Source organism: Gallus gallus, chromosome 7 (assembly GCF_016699485.2).
Source record: "Gallus gallus isolate bGalGal1 chromosome 7, bGalGal1.mat.broiler.GRCg7b, whole genome shotgun sequence".
NCBI classification, from domain to species: Eukaryota; Metazoa; Chordata; class Aves; order Galliformes; family Phasianidae; genus Gallus; species Gallus gallus.
The window spans coordinates 35,092,626-35,110,395 of record NC_052538.1 but is presented as its reverse complement, the minus strand read 5'-3'; the positions used below and the strand labels follow the sequence as shown (position 1 = coordinate 35,110,395).

The 17,770-nt window shown below is 50.8% G+C and overlaps 1 protein-coding gene across 10 annotated transcripts in view; it reads right to left on the bottom strand.

Annotated features, from left to right (window-relative positions):
* Nucleotides 1-17,770, bottom strand: part of FMNL2 (formin like 2) — a 107,548-nt gene that overhangs the window by 49,843 nt on the left and 39,935 nt on the right. For all 10 annotated transcript variants that reach the window (XM_046944181.1, XM_040704424.2, XM_040704427.2 and 7 more), the window contains exon 2: nucleotides 5,978-6,061. In XM_046944181.1, the coding sequence (XP_046800137.1) occupies nucleotides 5,978-6,055 (78 nt within the window). In that variant the 5' untranslated portion in view covers nucleotides 6,056-6,061. The remainder of the gene's footprint in view (nucleotides 1-5,977; nucleotides 6,062-17,770) is intronic.

Sequence of the window (17,770 nt, the reverse complement as noted above, 5' to 3'; positions counted from 1 at the left end):
AACCATCTTATAACATTTTCTGTATTTACTTATGATATGTATCAAGTGCATGTATACACGTACATATTTAAACAGAACACACTATAAATATATACCTACATACCCTATATTCATCTATAATCTACACATATTCCATATGCATGCAAATAAACCATATTTACATGTATCTTGATTTTCTGAAATTTGATATTTATATTGGATGCATAAAAATATGGCTTACATATTCTATTACAGTTTTGAATTCCAGTTACAGACACAAACAAACACACCTGGGACTGCCAAGCCTCCGTTCAGCAGGAGCACGGAGAGCAAGAGAAGTGCTGCAAGAACGAATATTTGCCCATGCTGGATTGAAAGGCACCACCAAACAGAGCCCTGCCCCATCCCCCCTGCCCTTCAGGTGTGAGTCAGCACCACTCATATCCCCTCAGCCTTCTCTCCTTTGGGTGCACAGCCCCGAGGCTCTCAGCCTGTCCCCATCAGGAGCTGCTCCAGCCCCCAGCAGCTCTGCAGCCCTCCGTGGGGCTCTCCCAGCAGTTCCCAGCCTGCCCTGAACTGGGGAGCCCCACACTGTGCGCAGTGGTCCAGCTGTGTTCCCCCAGGGCAGAACAGAGGGCAGGAGCACCTCCTGCCCTGCTGGCCATGCTCTGTGCAACGCGCCCCAGGGTACCATGGGCCTTTCTTGGCCACCAGGGCACACCATTGGCTCACCGTCACCCTGTTGTCCACCAGGACACCCAGGTCCTTCTCTGCAGAGCTCCTTCCCAGCAGCTCAGCCCAGTACCCATACTGATGCATGTGGTTACTCCTCCAGCCTGTTCTCAGTCCACCTCGCTGCCCACTCACCAACCCTACACTCCCTACACTTATCTACAAGGATGTTGTGGGAGGTGGCATCAAAGCCTTGACTTCAGCAAGGCGCACACCACCCACTGCTCTCCCCCCATTTCCCCAGCTCCATGGAGCTGCAGTGAAACATGAGTTAGTCTGCAAGGAGCATGCTGTGTCCAGACCTGGTAACAGCATTAACAAAAGTTCTGATACTATTTGCATCCTGGAAGAATTTTAAACTATTCTGCCCTTTCTCTTGAGGAAAGGCCTCCTAACAATTTCCTCCTGGTGTTACAGCTTCGCATTCTGTAGCTGATACTTGAAACCCCCACATATGAGGTCAGGATGCAATTGTGCCTGCATTATCTGGACGTTATTTCCTACCAAGGAGCATGCTGCTGCCAGTACCAGAACACACCGCCTGAACACCAAACTTGTTCCTGTTATTATCTTGCTACTTGCTGTAAAAAAATCCATTTATCATGGTCAGAGAGAAAAAATGGACTCACAAATCTACCCTGGAGTCCAGCAGCCCCAAGCCATAGCTCCTTAAGATAGAAAGCAGACATTTCTGCCCTGCATTATAACAGGATTGCTTCCCATGCACCTTCACAGACGGATGAGCCAAGGTGCAAGCCCTGGGACTTGGCACTGCCTTTTTATCTCAAAAACAGCTCAGGAACCACAGAGCTGTGCGCCCAGGGTCAGCCCCTTCACACCCTTTAAACCTCAGGGAAGTGAACACAGTCTGTGGTGATGGAGGTGAAGAGGGAACATTAGGATCACCCAGCCCGTAACAGCAGTGAACAAGCCCTCATGTAGCAAGCAGCCACACACAGGACTGGCTTCAAGAAGCCCAATCTAACTGCTGAGAGAGGTGGCAATCACCACCACCAGCTCATTATATGGCTGGTACACTGCCAGATGGCCAAGGAAGCTCTGTGCTCACAGAACCACTCGCTTTATAAGACTCTTCTATCCGTGTGCCCATACGACCACTGAGGAAATGTCACAATTGCAATTAAATTGCTGCTAATTGGAACTGCTGCCAGGGTGCTGGGAAAGCCAGGTGCAAGGGGCAGCGTGGCATCACAGGGAGGGCTACAGATGGGTGTAAGGCTTCAGCACAGCTCCTGCCCTGCACGGAGAGCACCTGCTGCAACCCCACTCCTTATGGAGAGAGACAACAGAGGCAGGAACCCATGCATGTTGGCAGGGACTTCAGAATACAAAACAAACGTGTAAGCACAGAAAGTAAAACATTTAAAAGTGTAACATGTCAGTATTCAAAGGACTTTGACTGCTAGCTCGGTGTAACTGCTTTTTACAGAACAGTTGGGACAGTTTCACATTTGGACATCCAGCTCCCCCAGGACAGTGTCCACCATGGCTATGCAGCAGGCATGCACAGTTAGAAGCAATTGCATCTATTAACTCATTTTAGAACTCCTTTACTCTGGCAGACAGACAAGAGAAGCATTTTGCTGTGAATGAGGACACGTCCTAAGGAATCACCAGGGCTTCAGGACCACCACTGGAGCTTTGTGTGAGCTCTGGAGATATCCCAGCACTCAGCACTGATGTACTCCTCTGCAACTGAACCATGAGGGTAGCAGTGTGCTCCCTGCTCTCAACCACTGCCCTGGAGCAGCAGGAGGGCAGCGCCATCCCTGGAGGCAGCAGTGTGGGGGGTGTAGGCAGTAGAGAGACAGCTGTGGGACTGATCCTCCTTTTGGGGAGCTCCTAATGCCACTGGGGCTCTGCTGTGTTATATGTAATCCTCTAGAGAAGCTATTTTACTCTTTCAGAATCATTTCCTTCATTCAGGAATGGGGCATCATCTGCTAAGAGGCACGAGCCCTCCCAGCCATGGGGTTAATAACTGAAGTCTTCAGCACGAACCACTTGAAGAGACTCAGCAAGCAAACCCAGCAGTCTGTGACACAGATAGCACACACTTCTGTTTGTTTGTTTTCTTAAAACCAGCCATAATTACATACTTGTGTAATGATCTCTACAGCAAGGTCATTAAATGAATACTGCTCATTATCGCATAGCGGAATTATTTGGGCTGAAGGCTGAAGCCTGCAGCCATCACCAGGTCCCACACAGGGAAACGTGGGTCCCTCTCCTTCCTCAGCTCTTCCTTCCCTGAGGAGGCAAACCCACTCCTATCCTCCCCTATCCCACTGTCCTTAAGTACCAGAAATAATGAGCTAAACCTGTTGCTTTTTCCCATCCTCTCCTCCTTTGGCAACCCATAACTGCTCAATGGCCAAATCTGTTTTCAAAATAAAAACGTGTCAGGCTGTGAGTCTCACACTGTGTGAGGCTGGGGGTCTCCCCCACATACACACAGTGCTTCCAACCTCAACTCACCTCCCCAAATTGCACCAAGCAGAAGGCAGGCGGCCGCATGGAGCAGAGCCGGGCAGACACAACACCGTCATAAATCCCAACCAAGAGCTGTTTATCTGCTCTGTGTAACTCAAGGCACTGCTGCTATCTGCAGCCTTGACACCAGAAAGGCACAGACCAGCAATAACTGCCCTGCCTTTGTCCAACCACGTGGCATGGAAATTCATTTTGTATAAATAATGGGCCCTTTCTTATTTACAACCTGCTGGGGAACCTCAGCCCAAAGGTTGGAATGGAAGAGCACCGCCCAATGCTGCAACGAGCTGCCCTGTGCCTCCCTGAGAGAAATGCATGGTGAGAATTCAGGGAGAAGCTTGGGCTGGGGGGCACAGCACTGCTCCTGTGCTGTGCTGCATCAGCCCCTTCTCCTGCTGGATACGGTAAGGGAGGCTGAGGGTTTCACTTCAGCAACGAGGAGGAACTGCTGGATTCCTGCTTTTCCCCTTTCACGCAGTCCTAAGAAGAACTCCATACATCCCTTGTTCATCTCAATCTGGGAAATGTATTTATTCTGAAACCAGGAAATTGTGGCTTTTCCAGAGATATTCTGCTTCCAAAAACATTCAGGATGCTTTCTGTGTTAGTGACATCTGTTATTATTGTTACCCTTGCTGGCTCATTCCGCTCTCAGGGCTCACATAGGCCAGGTAAGCATTCAGTGGGTCTGATTCGGCACTGCTGGGAAAGCTGCGTGCCATTTGCCCTTTGGAAGGCTGTAAATGCACATCTGGGCTAGGCTGGGCAGCACGAGCTGATGTGAACCACTCTGACACCATGCAGCTTCTGGAAGGATGGAGGGCTCAGCAATAAACATTTCTCTCCTCCTAAGAACATGATCTAACAACTTCTCCTTTCAGCTCAGTGTCAATGAAGACAGTCTCAGGGTCCCTCTGTGGTTTCAGATGTTCTTCCATGGGCTATTTGGAGCACTGTTTGTCTCTGATGGTGAAACCTCAACACAGTGCATTTCTGGGCTCAGGATCATGTACATTCTGGCCTTCAGCCCGGCTCCCTTGGGCACCACTAGCATTGCTCCTTGGGCACTGCAAGCCCAGGAGAAGCCACCACCATCCCCGTGACCCCACGCTGACCACCAGCCTGCCAAACAGCCCCTTCCTTCCTCTGGAGTCCCAGCACTGTAGGGAGAGAGCTCCAGCAGCAGATCAGGGCAGGAAGTTCAGGTGCCACCACACTGCTTCCATCTTGGTGCTCTTCATTAGTTACTCTCCATGCAAAGCGACAGGACACAATCTCTACCCCTGCCACAGCTTGCCATTAGAGGGCAATGAAGAACTTCCTAAGATGCTCACAATCTCTCCTCTCAATATCCATGTCCCCCCAACACTTCAATGCACACACCTGGACCAAAATGCCAGCAGTGCCACCAAACACTCCATGAGAGTGGCTTGGCTCATCAAGCAGGGCACATTATCTCCTCTTCTGCCTGGAAGTCAGCTGCTCCCATCACATCCTCCAGACCTGATTTCATATTTCTCCTCCTCCTTAGATGTATTCCTTGTTCACCGACCCAGAGAGGAAGGGAGCAAGCTTATAGGGAAGCTGCAGCAAAGCGTGGATGACTTACAATGACAAAAGAGCAGAGAGCACTGCCCTGCAGCCCCTGCAACGGCTCACCAGAAAGCACATCCACCTCATCAGAGCGGATACAAAAATTATTATTATAGAAAACAGCAATCAAAGTTTGCTTCCACTCTAACAGCTTACATTCCATACAGAATCTATTTCTAGAAGTGTTTGCAGCCACGCACCATAATTACACGGACAGATATAAATATTTCACACACCATATGCTGTGCTATGGTGCTGTTACAGACACCTGCTCCACGCTGCTCCAATCCTCAGTGGCTGGCGAGAACCCAGCAGGGACATCGGGGCAGCTGCAGCAGATTGCAGATCTGCAGCCCTAAGCACATCCCCTGGGACAGTGGGACCCTGAGAAGGGTGGATTTCATAACTGGATTTCATCAGAGGCTCTGCCACTGTAATGGGTATAAAGGAAATGTCCCACAAACCTATTTATTATGACACTCCTAACCTCATAGCACGACTGTGCCTTCTGCTGAACCGTCATCCTGGTACCTGTACTGCCATCTCAAGGAAGCATCCCACTCTTTCAGTCATGGACCAATTACTTTCATTAGCAATCACTTTGAAGTTTAAGGCAGATTTTGCTGCTGGCTCACAGATGCACAGCCCACCCTTCACATGCTTCACCTTCTCTAAAGAAAGCAGTTTCTGCCCACTTGTCACAGCAGACCAACCTGTTAATTGCTACACACTGCTGCCAAGCCTGCCCCGCACAGAGCTGTACATGAGGGATGTCTCAGCATATGGTGCTTCTTAATCCCAGGCTGCTGCTCAGGCTCTGGAGGTGAAGGGGAGTTCAGGCTGCATCACCATTTGTCTTTCACTGAAGGTGACAGCTACAGCCATATGGGGCAATGGCTCAGGACGGGGAAAGCCATGCGCCCAACTGCATCAAAATCACTCACTGACATCACACAGCTTACTTACAGGGTGAGTACCCATCCACTGCATACAGATTCCATGAGTTTATTACCAATAATGGAGTATGAGGCCAAAGAATGGAGTGTCAGAAACCACCCAAATGCTCAGCTCCTACAAGGTGCCCTTTTAGGGTCCTGCACTGACAAACCCCGTGTGTGCTCCTAACGAGGTGTGTGCCATCAGCCCCCAGCCGCCTCACCTGGTCACAGATGAGCTCCCACTTCTTCTCATTGTCATACTGTCGCAGCAGCCGGGCTTTGTCAGGAGGCAAGTTCATCGCATTCTGCAGGGAGAGAGAAAGGAGCATCAGGTAGCAGGCCAGGGTTTGGGAGGCAGCAGATGTGGGTGAACCGAGGCAGCAGGGCTGCAGTCGCCCTCATTGTTTTATGCAAATTCCTGTTGATGGCATTACTCAGGAACATTCCCTCTCAGCATTGCCTTTGGCCCCAGAAGTGCCAGCAATGCCCCTCATGCTGCGGGATGCACTGGGATGCAGCAGGAGCCTTCCACCTCTGAGCACACCGATAAGGCAAGCACCCGGTGCTGAGCACTGCACAAGGCTGCTTTTCTCCAGACAAGGTCCTGAAATGCCATTTCATTCTATTTTAACAGCAGGATGCTGTTCAGGTTTTCAAACATCGCCACACGCAGCCCTATTTGGCTAGCAGTGATGCTGGAGCTGGGGGCGCAGCTGCCCACCACGACACAGTGCAGGACAGCCCTGCTGGGTGCCTACCCCCGGGCAGCTCTCAGAAGCTATTTGCACAGCACAAGGAGAGCTCTGCAAGCACCACATCTTGAGAGCCTCCTATCAGCAGGGCGCAGCACAGGAAGGCCACATGCCAGAGCATGAAGCATCTCTCCAGCTGTAGCTCACATACCTTGCTCCAGGACACAGGCACCAGCTCACCCATCCCAGTCCCTGCTGCCTTCCCACCAGACCTCACCCACCTCCACCAATGGATGAGCATCACCCGCTCCCAGAGCCTCTTCACTGCTCTGCTGCTGCTCTTCCTGAAGCTTGTTTTCTATCAGATAACAAATGCTCTTCTCTTTGCTCATCTGTGCTGTCATGTTGATAGTATTTACAGGCTGTGATGCTATCTGCCCTTGATTCCCCTCTCAGTCTCTCACCATACACCTTATCAGTTCTGCTTATCATTTTAATGCGCTCCTTGGTATTTTTCCTGGGGCTTTGTCAAGTGCCATTCCTTACCTGTGACGATGCAAATGTATTTCAGAGCTCTACCAGGCCCAAGCTGTAGGGGAAGCCTCCCTGTTTACCTGCAATGTGCGCCCTGTCACACTGTGATCCTATTTCATCTCATCAGCTCACGGACCCAAGCTGGTGCTGGGACCAGAAGCCATCCTGGAGAGCTCTGCAGAGCCCAGTTACTCGCTCCAGCTCCTTGAAAGGAGGTTGGAGCAAAGTGCAGGTCATCTCTGCTCCCTGCTAACAGCGATAGGACAAGAAGTGATGGCCTCACACTGCATCAGGAGAGGGTCAGGGTGGGCACAAGGAACATTCCTTCTCCAAAGAGCAGTCAGGCAGTGGCACAGCTGCACAGAGAGTGGGGGGTCACCATCCCTGGGGGTGTCCCAGAGCCGTGGGGATGTGGCACTGAGGGACGTGGGCAGTGGGCATGGGGGGGTGGGTGGGGGTGGGGATCTCAGAGGTCTTCTCCAACCTTAATGGTTCTATGAGTGCAGCCGGAAAGAGGGAAACAAGGCCCAGGCAGTTTTGGGTGAATGCATTTCAAAACATTAATTCTGATTTCATTCACTAGTGTGAACTCCCTCACTCTGCATCTCTTGCATCAACACCTATGGCACAGAAGGCTGCTCCACCACCTTGGCTCGACCATTCTGCTTGCACAGCTTTGGTTCCCATCACAATTAACCACACATATTCACAGTCTGTATTTCTTGCTCCCCGCAGCCCAGTGAAACGACTCCCAGACGTCTCTTAGCCACTTCCAGGTCCTCTGTTAGGGGCGTCACACACAGCAGCACTTTCTGGCTACCTGCAGGCCCAGGACTGCCACTTCTCCTACCCTCCCCCTCCACACAGCTCGGGCTCGGAAGCCTTTGGCATTCAGCTCAGCAGCCGCAGCTCGATGCTGTCTGCAGGGGCCGATTCCCGACCGTATTCTGGCTCCAAGCACACATAACTTCTCTTTTTCCCCGCAAATTCCAAAGTTATTCATGTCTACTGTCCACGTGCCAAGTCATATAGGTAAGGTTTCCATTTCGTTTGCTCTGGACTGGCATTATAAAGCTACAACTTCATTTAATCACAGTAGCAGATGGAAAACCAGGGGAAATACTAGCAGGCCCACAAAATATTGAATTGCCTAGGAGTTAAAAATAAAACTAGCAGCACATGAAGGAAATATACATATTTAACCTCTTGGACAAAGCCCAGCTCCATCCAATTCAGCGCCCCAGCAGCATCCCCACGCTGCGCAGTGGCACCGCACCTCCGGCCCGGCCCTGAACCACCCCAACCTCTCCAGCTGCCATGCAAGGACAGAACTCAGCTTCTCCTAACTTCTTCTTCATTTTAATGACAATTCACAGGCTTATTGTTTTGGAAAACAAATGTGGCAGCATCCTGAGTGACTTAACAGCATAAGCGTTGCTAATTAATGGCATTAAGCTGTTGCTCTTTCTTGCTAATCTTATGATCTTTAAGTCTAAATCCTTTTTATTTATGAATCATGACATTAACATGCCAGCATCAAATAGGACAGGCTCCTCCTAATCCATCCGCTCACAGCAAAGGCCCCGCGTGCATCAGTAAGCCAATTAGAGCACATCTATCCCAAAACATCAGAGGTTTCCACCAGCCTCCGAGCACAGAAAACCATTTCCTACTTATAGGAGCGTCCAGGGAGGACATGCCAGAAGCCTGAGGACACAGCCATCCATTCCTTTGTGTGGGTCATTGATAAGAGCCCCGGGGACAGCAGGACAGGGGCAGCAGAGGGAGCGCCCAGTGCCCATTGCAGAGACCGCTGCCATCTATCAGAGCCCCACTCGCTGCCAGCAATGCATCCCCTGCACTTCCAGCAACAGCCTGGGGCAGGCATAATGGGAGTGGAGGAGAACACAGACCCACGTGGCTTCCCACAACTGCAATGGCTGAATTAAACCTCAATTCTGCTAATGAGTCCTCAACACCACGAAACCTCATGCACAGCTCCAGTGGCTCCATGGTGCAGGTTAATGCCAGCTCCTATCCGAGACGTGGCAGAGCAGCTTATATTCCCGAGCCCTAATTCCCAGCTCACTTTCTCCTCCTTCCTTTCCTCTGAGTGGGATTATTTCCAATCTGCACAACCACAAGAGAGAGGAAAGCAAACCCTTGCACATTTTTGGCTTCATGGCAGTACTGATGGAACAAACCGGGGCTTAAACAATATCCTTGATCTACTTAGCTTCAGATTAAGCCACCACCACCAAAGCCTTGCTCATTTCCTCACCTGCTGACTGCAAGCCCCCCACTCTCACCTGGAATTTCCCAGCTCGGGGTCAGCCCCCAGCTCACAGTGGCGCTCCCTGCAGGCTTTGTGCACAGCAGCGGGTGACTGCCAGCTATCGCCTTCCGCCTCCAGCACTCTCGGCTCTCTCTCTGCTGCCTCCATGATGATGAGCTGCAGCCTTCATTTGTTCTGTGTTACGGTCATGACTGTTTTATGGCACTGTCTGAACTATTTCAAGCTTTTTAACGTCTATGAGTTTTTACAAAGTAAATCCCAAATTGGTCCACACCTCCCAACCTGCAGAGCTGAGGAAGAACAGGCATCCTCCCCAGCAGGGAGCCCTGTGGGTCAATGAAGCTCTGCTGCTAACTTCAGTGCTTGCCCACTAAGGCAGCCATCCGTACTTTGGTACAGAGTTACAATTTAACTGCAGGATCCATAGTAAAAGAGCCCTTCCTGTTCCTGTATAATAGTAATATTTAGCTTTTTGTAACTCTGCATGGCTTCACTTCTCAGTCCTGCTACAATGTGTTTATTTAGGAAAGCTAGAGGCCAGTGAGGCAATTCTGGGTGTGTTGACTTTACGAGGCATCCATGCAAGGCTAAAATTAAATCTACTTATTGTTCTAATCCTCCTTCTCTCCTTTTTTTTCCTTATTAAACCATTCTTTGATCTGAAAGCCCGGCACAAAGCACACAGGTGCTCCCAGCAAGGCAGCTGTCCCTGCAGACATCCGTGTGCAGGGCTGGGACTCAGTGCAGGTCTTTCATTCACATATCTGTGTGCATCCCAGGACTTCTCACTGACCCCACATATCCGTACCTGACATCATTCATTGCTGCCTCCTCCATGGTCCCCAGTGAAGCTGCTGTGCTGCTTTGCAGATCACTTCTTTGCTTTATCAGCAGTAATGTATGCATATTGATTACACACTATCCTAAACCTGAGACCTCTTTGAGATGTGAATCTCATACTGCTCCACTGAGACCACCAGCAGCATCAGCAGCGCACAAACAAGAGCAGGGTCAGGATGTGTTTCACCATGCACACATGAGGATCCTATGCAGACAGCCTGTGCACGTTTTGGGGAGCTCAGCTCTTTCGCAGTGCAGCTGCAGCCCCGGGGCAGGAGCAGAGGTGTGAGCCAAGCCGGGTCCTGCTGACATTCACTGCTGAAATTCCATCTGAGAAGCATCTCGAACGTCTTGGTGGCCAGCGATGGCTGCTCTCACCACAGGGCTGTTTATACCATTCAGAAATTCAGACCCAGACTAATACTTTTCAGATTCTGGAAGAGCTGAAACCTCATTAATTCGACACCGAGAAACTGTTTCACACTGCAAAAGCGCCAGAGCTCAGCTCACAGCTGACTCACCCATCCCGGAAGATTACCGCCTCATTGCTTTACTCACTCATTCAAACGCACTCACCACTGATAAGGCACACCACATAATCCAAAATTAAAGAGCTTTTCGTGAAATGTCTGGGAAAGTGCATTCCAGCTCGAGCCTATGCTCACATTTGCCAGCAGCCAGGAGCCGTAGTGCAGCAGCATGCACCCAGCTGCTGGGCACGCTATGTCGGGATGTGGTGGGAGATGCACAGAGATGTGTTGGACGCCTCATTTCTACCACTGCCATGAAACGCTGAACGTACAGTCCACAGCAACCCACCTCCTCCTGTCCGTAGGCTTACACCTTCCTGATCCCCTGCCAGCACACAGAAGTGCAAAACAGAAGGTGAAGGCTGAGCACTGGGACAATCACAGTCTGCTCCCAACTTGCTGATGGGCTTTTCCTCTTACAGTTTATTAGTTTTTATCAGCTTTATAAGGATTCCGCTGAAAAAAAGCTTTGCTCTAAGCAGAGGAATCCCATCCTGCCTGATGTTCACTACAAAGCCCCCAGAGCAAATGCTGCAGACCCAGCTGTGTAACTGAATAGCTGCCTATCAACTGCTCTCCTGAAAAGGAAAAATTAACAGCACGGGCAGCAGCACCTATCAGTGACTGTCAAAGCCATCTGTGCAAGAGGACTGCACAATCTCAGCACAAAAGCAGCTGTAAGGAACAGTCAGCTCAGAGGCCACGCTCTATTCGGAGGTGTAAATCTCACCTCCCAAACACCCCATTGCTGTGTAACGGACCACTGGGCTCACAGAGAACCCCATCCTGCAGCTGAACCACAGTGGGAGGACAGAGGCAGCCCCTCCATGCTGGCACCTGCACCACTCCCCGCCCCATGCACGCTGCCCCAGCCCTGCACCCCTGCCCCACATCCCTGCCCCAACACTGCTCAGTGCAGGGCAGGAGTTAACCACACTGACCGAGGCAGCAGGTGATGAAGTGAGAGCAATGCTCCCCATGCACACCTTCAACACACTGGAATACTGCTCCGTGTCACAGCGCTAAGGATGAGAGGTGGTTTGCAGAGGATGGCTGTTGTGCGTCACCTCCAACCTTGCTGCTAACTCTCCTGGCCAACAAAGCTCCTGCCCTGCTCACAAGCAAGCTCTGAGGTCACCTTGCTGGGGAAGTGCTGCAGCTCTCAACAAAGTAATAAAAGAGCAGTTAAAGAAATTTCCCCTACCTGAAATTTGAAAATAGCTGAAGATCACAACATGCTACAAAGAGATAGGGAGAAGTGTTTTCCCAACACAAATGCACAGGGCAAGCAGCAGCAGAGCCCCACTGGGGCCAGGGCTGCTCATGCTGATCTACCTGAGCAAAAAGCACCCATGGTGCTCACCCATGCACCAGCAGCTTGCCTCTCCTAATGGCCTTTTCTTAACATCGGCCAGAGCCAGGCCAGCCTCAGCAGGGATCCATGGTACTGCTCTGGATTTTCACTTATTTGGATAATAATCCATGTGAGGACCTAATTATGGTAGATTCACTTCCCGCTTCACCATTTGCTTCACACTAAGCCCACCACCAACAAATGCTGTGAGCTGGTATCCTTATTCTGGAGATGCACTTTCATTGCATCCATCCCATGGCAATCAACCAGCTAACAAAACACACGGGGTGCTGCAGATGACCCACGTGTTGCAACCACAGCTCGTTACACTTCATCAGTTAATTAACAGTACTAAAAAACAGTGTGATTAGTTGCTGCAGTTTAAAGCACACAAGTGTCCGGTCTGGGCCTACCCAGCCTCTTGTGTCAGATGCAGCACCCAGAGGGTGGTGACGCACTGAACAGGTTGCCCAAGGAGGCTGTGGGTGCCCCATCCCTGCAGGCATTCAAGGCCAGGCTGGATGTGGCTCTGGGCAGCCTGGGCTGCTGGTTGCCAACCCTGCACATAGCAGGGGGTTGGAACTGGATGAGCACTGTGGGCCTTTGCAACCCAGGCCATGCTGCGATTCTATGATTCCCAGGGCTCCTTCCCCAGCCCTGTGCCCTGCACCCATTGGCTGGAGGGGATGCTCACCAACAAAGCATGCGCTGGGCCAAGGAATACGTTGGTGAAACTCTTAAATAACTCCAGTTTGCAAAAGATCACAGTGTCAGACAGCCGCAGCTCCCGAGGATCAGGAACTCCAGGAGGTGTACTTCCTTGGTGCTTTAGACTAAGCAAACAAGAAGCAGCTATAAACAGTGAAACAAGCAGAAGTGATAAGAACCTCTTAAACACTGCAACTATTTACCTCCTCTTTTCTGCATTCAAGTACTTGATGAACTGTGAGGGCCATTTATCTGAAAGTTTGTAATACTAAAAAATGTAAACACAAGCAAAGGCTCCCATATGCCAGGCTCCAAGCCCATGTGAATTTTTACAGGCACACCATAAACTCTGGTTTATACTGGAAATATTTACAGGTCTGACTTCTGCTGGCACCACTGCGCCCAACAGAAGAGGCAAATGGCCAAAGAAAACCACAGCCGTGTGACTTTCCAGCCATAATGAGAAACTCCTCACGCGCTGAGGCGGCTCCATCTCCTACCCCCCAATACCTGACCCCCAGCGCTCCCCTGCCTCACACTGCGTCTGCCCGCGTTACAATACGAGAGTTACTAAAAACATCCGGCACACAAACACTTATCTACACATCACGTGAGTAATCCTCATGCCTAAAAATCACGTGTCTTCGAATCACCAGTGCAGATATCTGTTGTTCCACCTGTTGCATTTTCACACGGATCTTTCTGTGCTTTTTCCACTGCCGTTCCCTATTCAAGTGTTAAGCTCCAAGGACGTGGCAGCTTCCTACAGAGCAGCGTGAGGACCCGCCTGGATGGTCAGCTGAGCAGATCGCTCTGTTCCCAAGGACAAGGCAGAGCTGTAGCAGGTGGGAAGCCTGAGAGCACCATGAGAGAGTGCAGCCGCCCCAGAGCATCATTAAACATCACCTGCAACAAGCAGGTAAAGCAAATCGCCGAAAAGCAGTAAAGCTGTTTATACGATTGGCTGTATATACCATGAGGCAACCGGCCGTATTTATGAGAACTCAATGCTCACTTTGAATACGTGAACCATCCGCAGCAACCTGCAGGGGTCTGAGACACGGCAGGGCTGCACTTCACCACCGCCTGTCCCAAACAAGGCTGCTCTGTGCTGGGCAGTCCCAGCTCCCTCCCAGCACTCCCACCAAGGCCCCAGGATGCCTTTTCACTGATGGAAAGTTCACAGCCATTTCACTGCAGGCTTTTATGACTCCCTGCCAACTGATGGGGTCTCACTCTCAAGAGAAATCAGAACAAGGCTACTTTTAAGGCTGCTTTTTCAAACTAGCTAGATTTAAAAATAAAATAAAACTGACAGATTGTGAAAGTCAGGACAAAATTCAGCTCTGCTAAGTGCAGCATGCTTTGAAACACAACAGCAACTCTTTAGGCTAAGTTAGTGGAGCCCAGCACCAACACCTGCCTATTCCCTGCCCTCCCAGCATGTAGGACCCCTCCTGCTGCAGCTGCATCAGCAGTGCTTCCCTTGGCAGAGAGATGTCCCTGACAGGAGACCAGCGCTCCTTCCTTTTGTACTGTCATCACAGCTCCCAAGCAACAGCCCTCATCTTTCTTCATATTATTTTGGCCTAATTTGGGAAATATAACTGATTGCAAAAGGACAGCGCTGTGAACAAAGCCCATTCCTTTCCTGATAGACACAGGCTGTCCTTGCCCATGTCCGTGGCCATAGCCCATATCCGTAGCCTCACTGAAAAGCTCCTGCTCTCCTTCTCCTCTGCCTCCCAGCTCACTCACCATCATGAGGTGGAGATTGTACAGCACTCCCAATGTCAAACTGAGCACTACATTAGCTTTTATGTAGTGCAAATACACTGCCAGACGCCCTGGCATGAAAGATGAATGAGGAGGTGGTGCAGGGATAGGCAGCCCGAGCCAACACAACCCAACAGCAGACACATGTACTACACAAGTCTCAAATACTGTTTCTAGCAGCTTTCACATTGGATATTAGGAAATACTTCTTCTCCAAAGAGCAGTCAGGCAGTGGCACAGCTGCCCATGGAATGGGGTGTCACCATCCTTGGGGGTGTCCCAGAGCCGTGGGGATGTGGCACTGAGGAACATGGGCAGTGGGCATGGGGGGGTGAGTGGGGTTGGACTTGGGATCCCAGAGATCTTTCCAACCTCAATGATTCCATGGTTCTACAATTTACTGCTACATGAATAGCTGCCACAGCAAACAAAGCTCACTCAGTGACCCAATGCACCGCACTGTCCCCAGCTTTGGGTTAAAGAAACGGAGTTTCTCTGGTGTCAGCCTTCCCCACTCATCCCACACGAGCACCACCCCTGCAGCCCCAGGATGCTCTTCTCAGCACAGGCAGCATTACCAGTCTCCCTGCTGCGCATCCCGGTGCATACAGCCACATCCCTTGGCCTAGCAGTGCTCTGTTTGGTTTTCCTCCCAAAATCTGGAAGCAAAGCCGTGGAGCCTGGCACCGAAACCCTTGCAGCAACATCGAAACTCTTCTGAGCTTTGAGACACAGGACAAACTCCCCTGGGAGCCATGAGGCAACTGAGCGACTGCACAGGTTTGGTTATTCTTTAAACACTTTTACTGCAGCCATCCCAAAACCAATCCTAAAGTTCAATGCTAGACCCATAAAAGCTTCTCCATAAAAGCTTCTACTTGGTTACTTTTTCCAAATAAAGCCCTAACCACATTTTCCGGGCTTCTGCTTATGATCAGCACGCTGAAGTTTCCAGCACACACCGGAGTCACTGAAGCTTCATGGATTTCATCTTTCCAGAGCCTAAAAAGCTGCACTGCTTCTACTCCACTTCCAACAGACTTTCACAGGACGTCACTGAGTCACTCATGGCACGCATTACCTGATGTCACAGCTCAGACATGAACCACATCAAACACAATTCGTGCAGAGATGTGCACACTCAAGGTCTTTGCTCAGATGCTGGAAAATAGTGGGCCATTCTGGGTACTAATTTTAACCTGAGAGGCCAAACACCAAACTTCAGAAGCACTGCACTGGTACAATGCCGACACAGATACCTGCAGCCAGGAACACAGCTCTGTTCTTCATATGTGCCATATACAAGTAGTAAAGTGTGTTTTGCGTATTCCATGAGGTCCTCTCTGAGCAAAGGCCCCGTGCTGTACGCAGGTTAGGTCGTGGCACACCCACTGCAATGGATGTAGCGATGGGATGAGAGGTGATGGCCTCACGTTGCACCAGGGCAGGGTCACGCTGCATATGAGGAACAATTTCTCTCTGGCTCCAGCCATACCTCCAGAGTCTTCCCTATTCCTGATTCCCACAGGTTTTCTCACCTGATGATAACACACATGCTACAATGGCCTTTGTTTATCCCAAATACGCTTCTCATTTCATCTCATCTCAGAGATCTTTCACCAAGATATCCGCCTCATGATTTTCACAGCGCAGTACGTGAAGACTGTAAACAGAACCTTGTATTTCATCAAAAATCCCTTTGATGTATGTTGATAAACTTGAATTAGAGCACCCATAAATGTGCAAGGGCACTGCCTGCAGCACCGCACCTCCTGCCTGGAGCAGCTCCCTCGAACAGCCATGGGCAGGGTGTAGGTGTGGGGCAGAGCAGGGCTGGCTGCACCAACCAGGGTACACGGGGCACTTCTGGAGCTGGTGCAGGAAGGGGGGTTACCCACAGCGACTGGAGAGATGCTGGACAGCTTTGTTTAGTGACTGCACTGTTGGATCTTCTAGAATTCCCCCCCTCAGTGCCAAGGAGATGGAGAAAATCCACAGGTGGTAACAAAATTGAGGTCATATTTACATCTGATGAATATACAGACGTTTTATTACTGTCCAGCTTACGCTCTGAAAGCTGCCTGCTACCTGACCATAAATCTCTGCTGAGTTAATCATAACACAGTGCAGTTACTGGGGAGCGAGCTGTGCTGGCTGCTCCCTGCAGTCCCCACAGCTCCACAAACCCCAGCTCATGTTAACACCACTGGGAATTAATACAACACCATATTCCTATTCTTATGCCAGCAATCCACCAAGGGATGGGAGCCCCATTCCTTAGCTAGGGTGGAGGCATACAAGAGCTCTGTCTGGGCTCTCTACAGCCCGTGGAGATCAGGCAGCTTCCCCTGTCATCTGGAAAAGCACTCTCCTTCGAGGTTCCAGCAGTGCCCCCGCGCTGCTCCCCAGCCCTGAGCTCACACAGGCTGACATACGCCTGCAGACTGCGAGGGACGTTGTAGGTTCACAGCACGGGAAAATCCAACCCACTGCCTTGTCACTGTGGTGGGAAATGATACGGCTAGCAGGGAGCAGCAGGGCTGTTGCACAACCGTCCAGACAGGACGTATGGTCTCATTTCAGACCAGCTTTCCTGGGAAGCAGTGTCTCAGGCCAACGGCAAACAGCTCACCCCTCCAGAAGGGAGCCAGGAGCACACAGCCGCCCCCTGTCTCTGCTCTAGTTCTCATTTTATGCCCTTGACACTGTAAACACCAACAAAAGAAGAAGAAAAGGAGGCTAAGCTACCTAATGCCTCTCCAGAAGGCTCTGCCGTTCATTAAGAGCCCCAAATTAAGTGCTAATGCTCTTTTGATTAACCCCCATTAACGCCAGCACTGTTAGCAGAGGTGTCTCAGCTGAGCCTGGAGTCACAGACTGTGGGGCGTAGGGACAACCAAGAACTGAGAACAGGCATTTACCAAGGGGCTCTTTTCTGCTAATGAGCATGTTTTAGTCCCTGTTGCACACCACATCATGCACCCACGTGGAGGCACGTTTACTTCCCATGCATACAGCCTGCTACACAAACCAAGAGGCACCTACACGAAAGGGCATCGCCCAGCACTAGTGACACCCTGTCCTTTCAATGGCCAAGTTGCACGCGCTCAGAGCCCTTTGGAATGCCAGGATGAAGACGTCGCTGTGCAGCCAAGCCCTGACTCCCTGCAGCTTCCCATGCTGGGTGGGAATCGGGTTGAACACTCATACAAGAACCGGGTATGGCACTGCATGAGGATGAGCCACGGCTCTCGGGCAGCATCACCAAGCTGTGAGCGGAATGA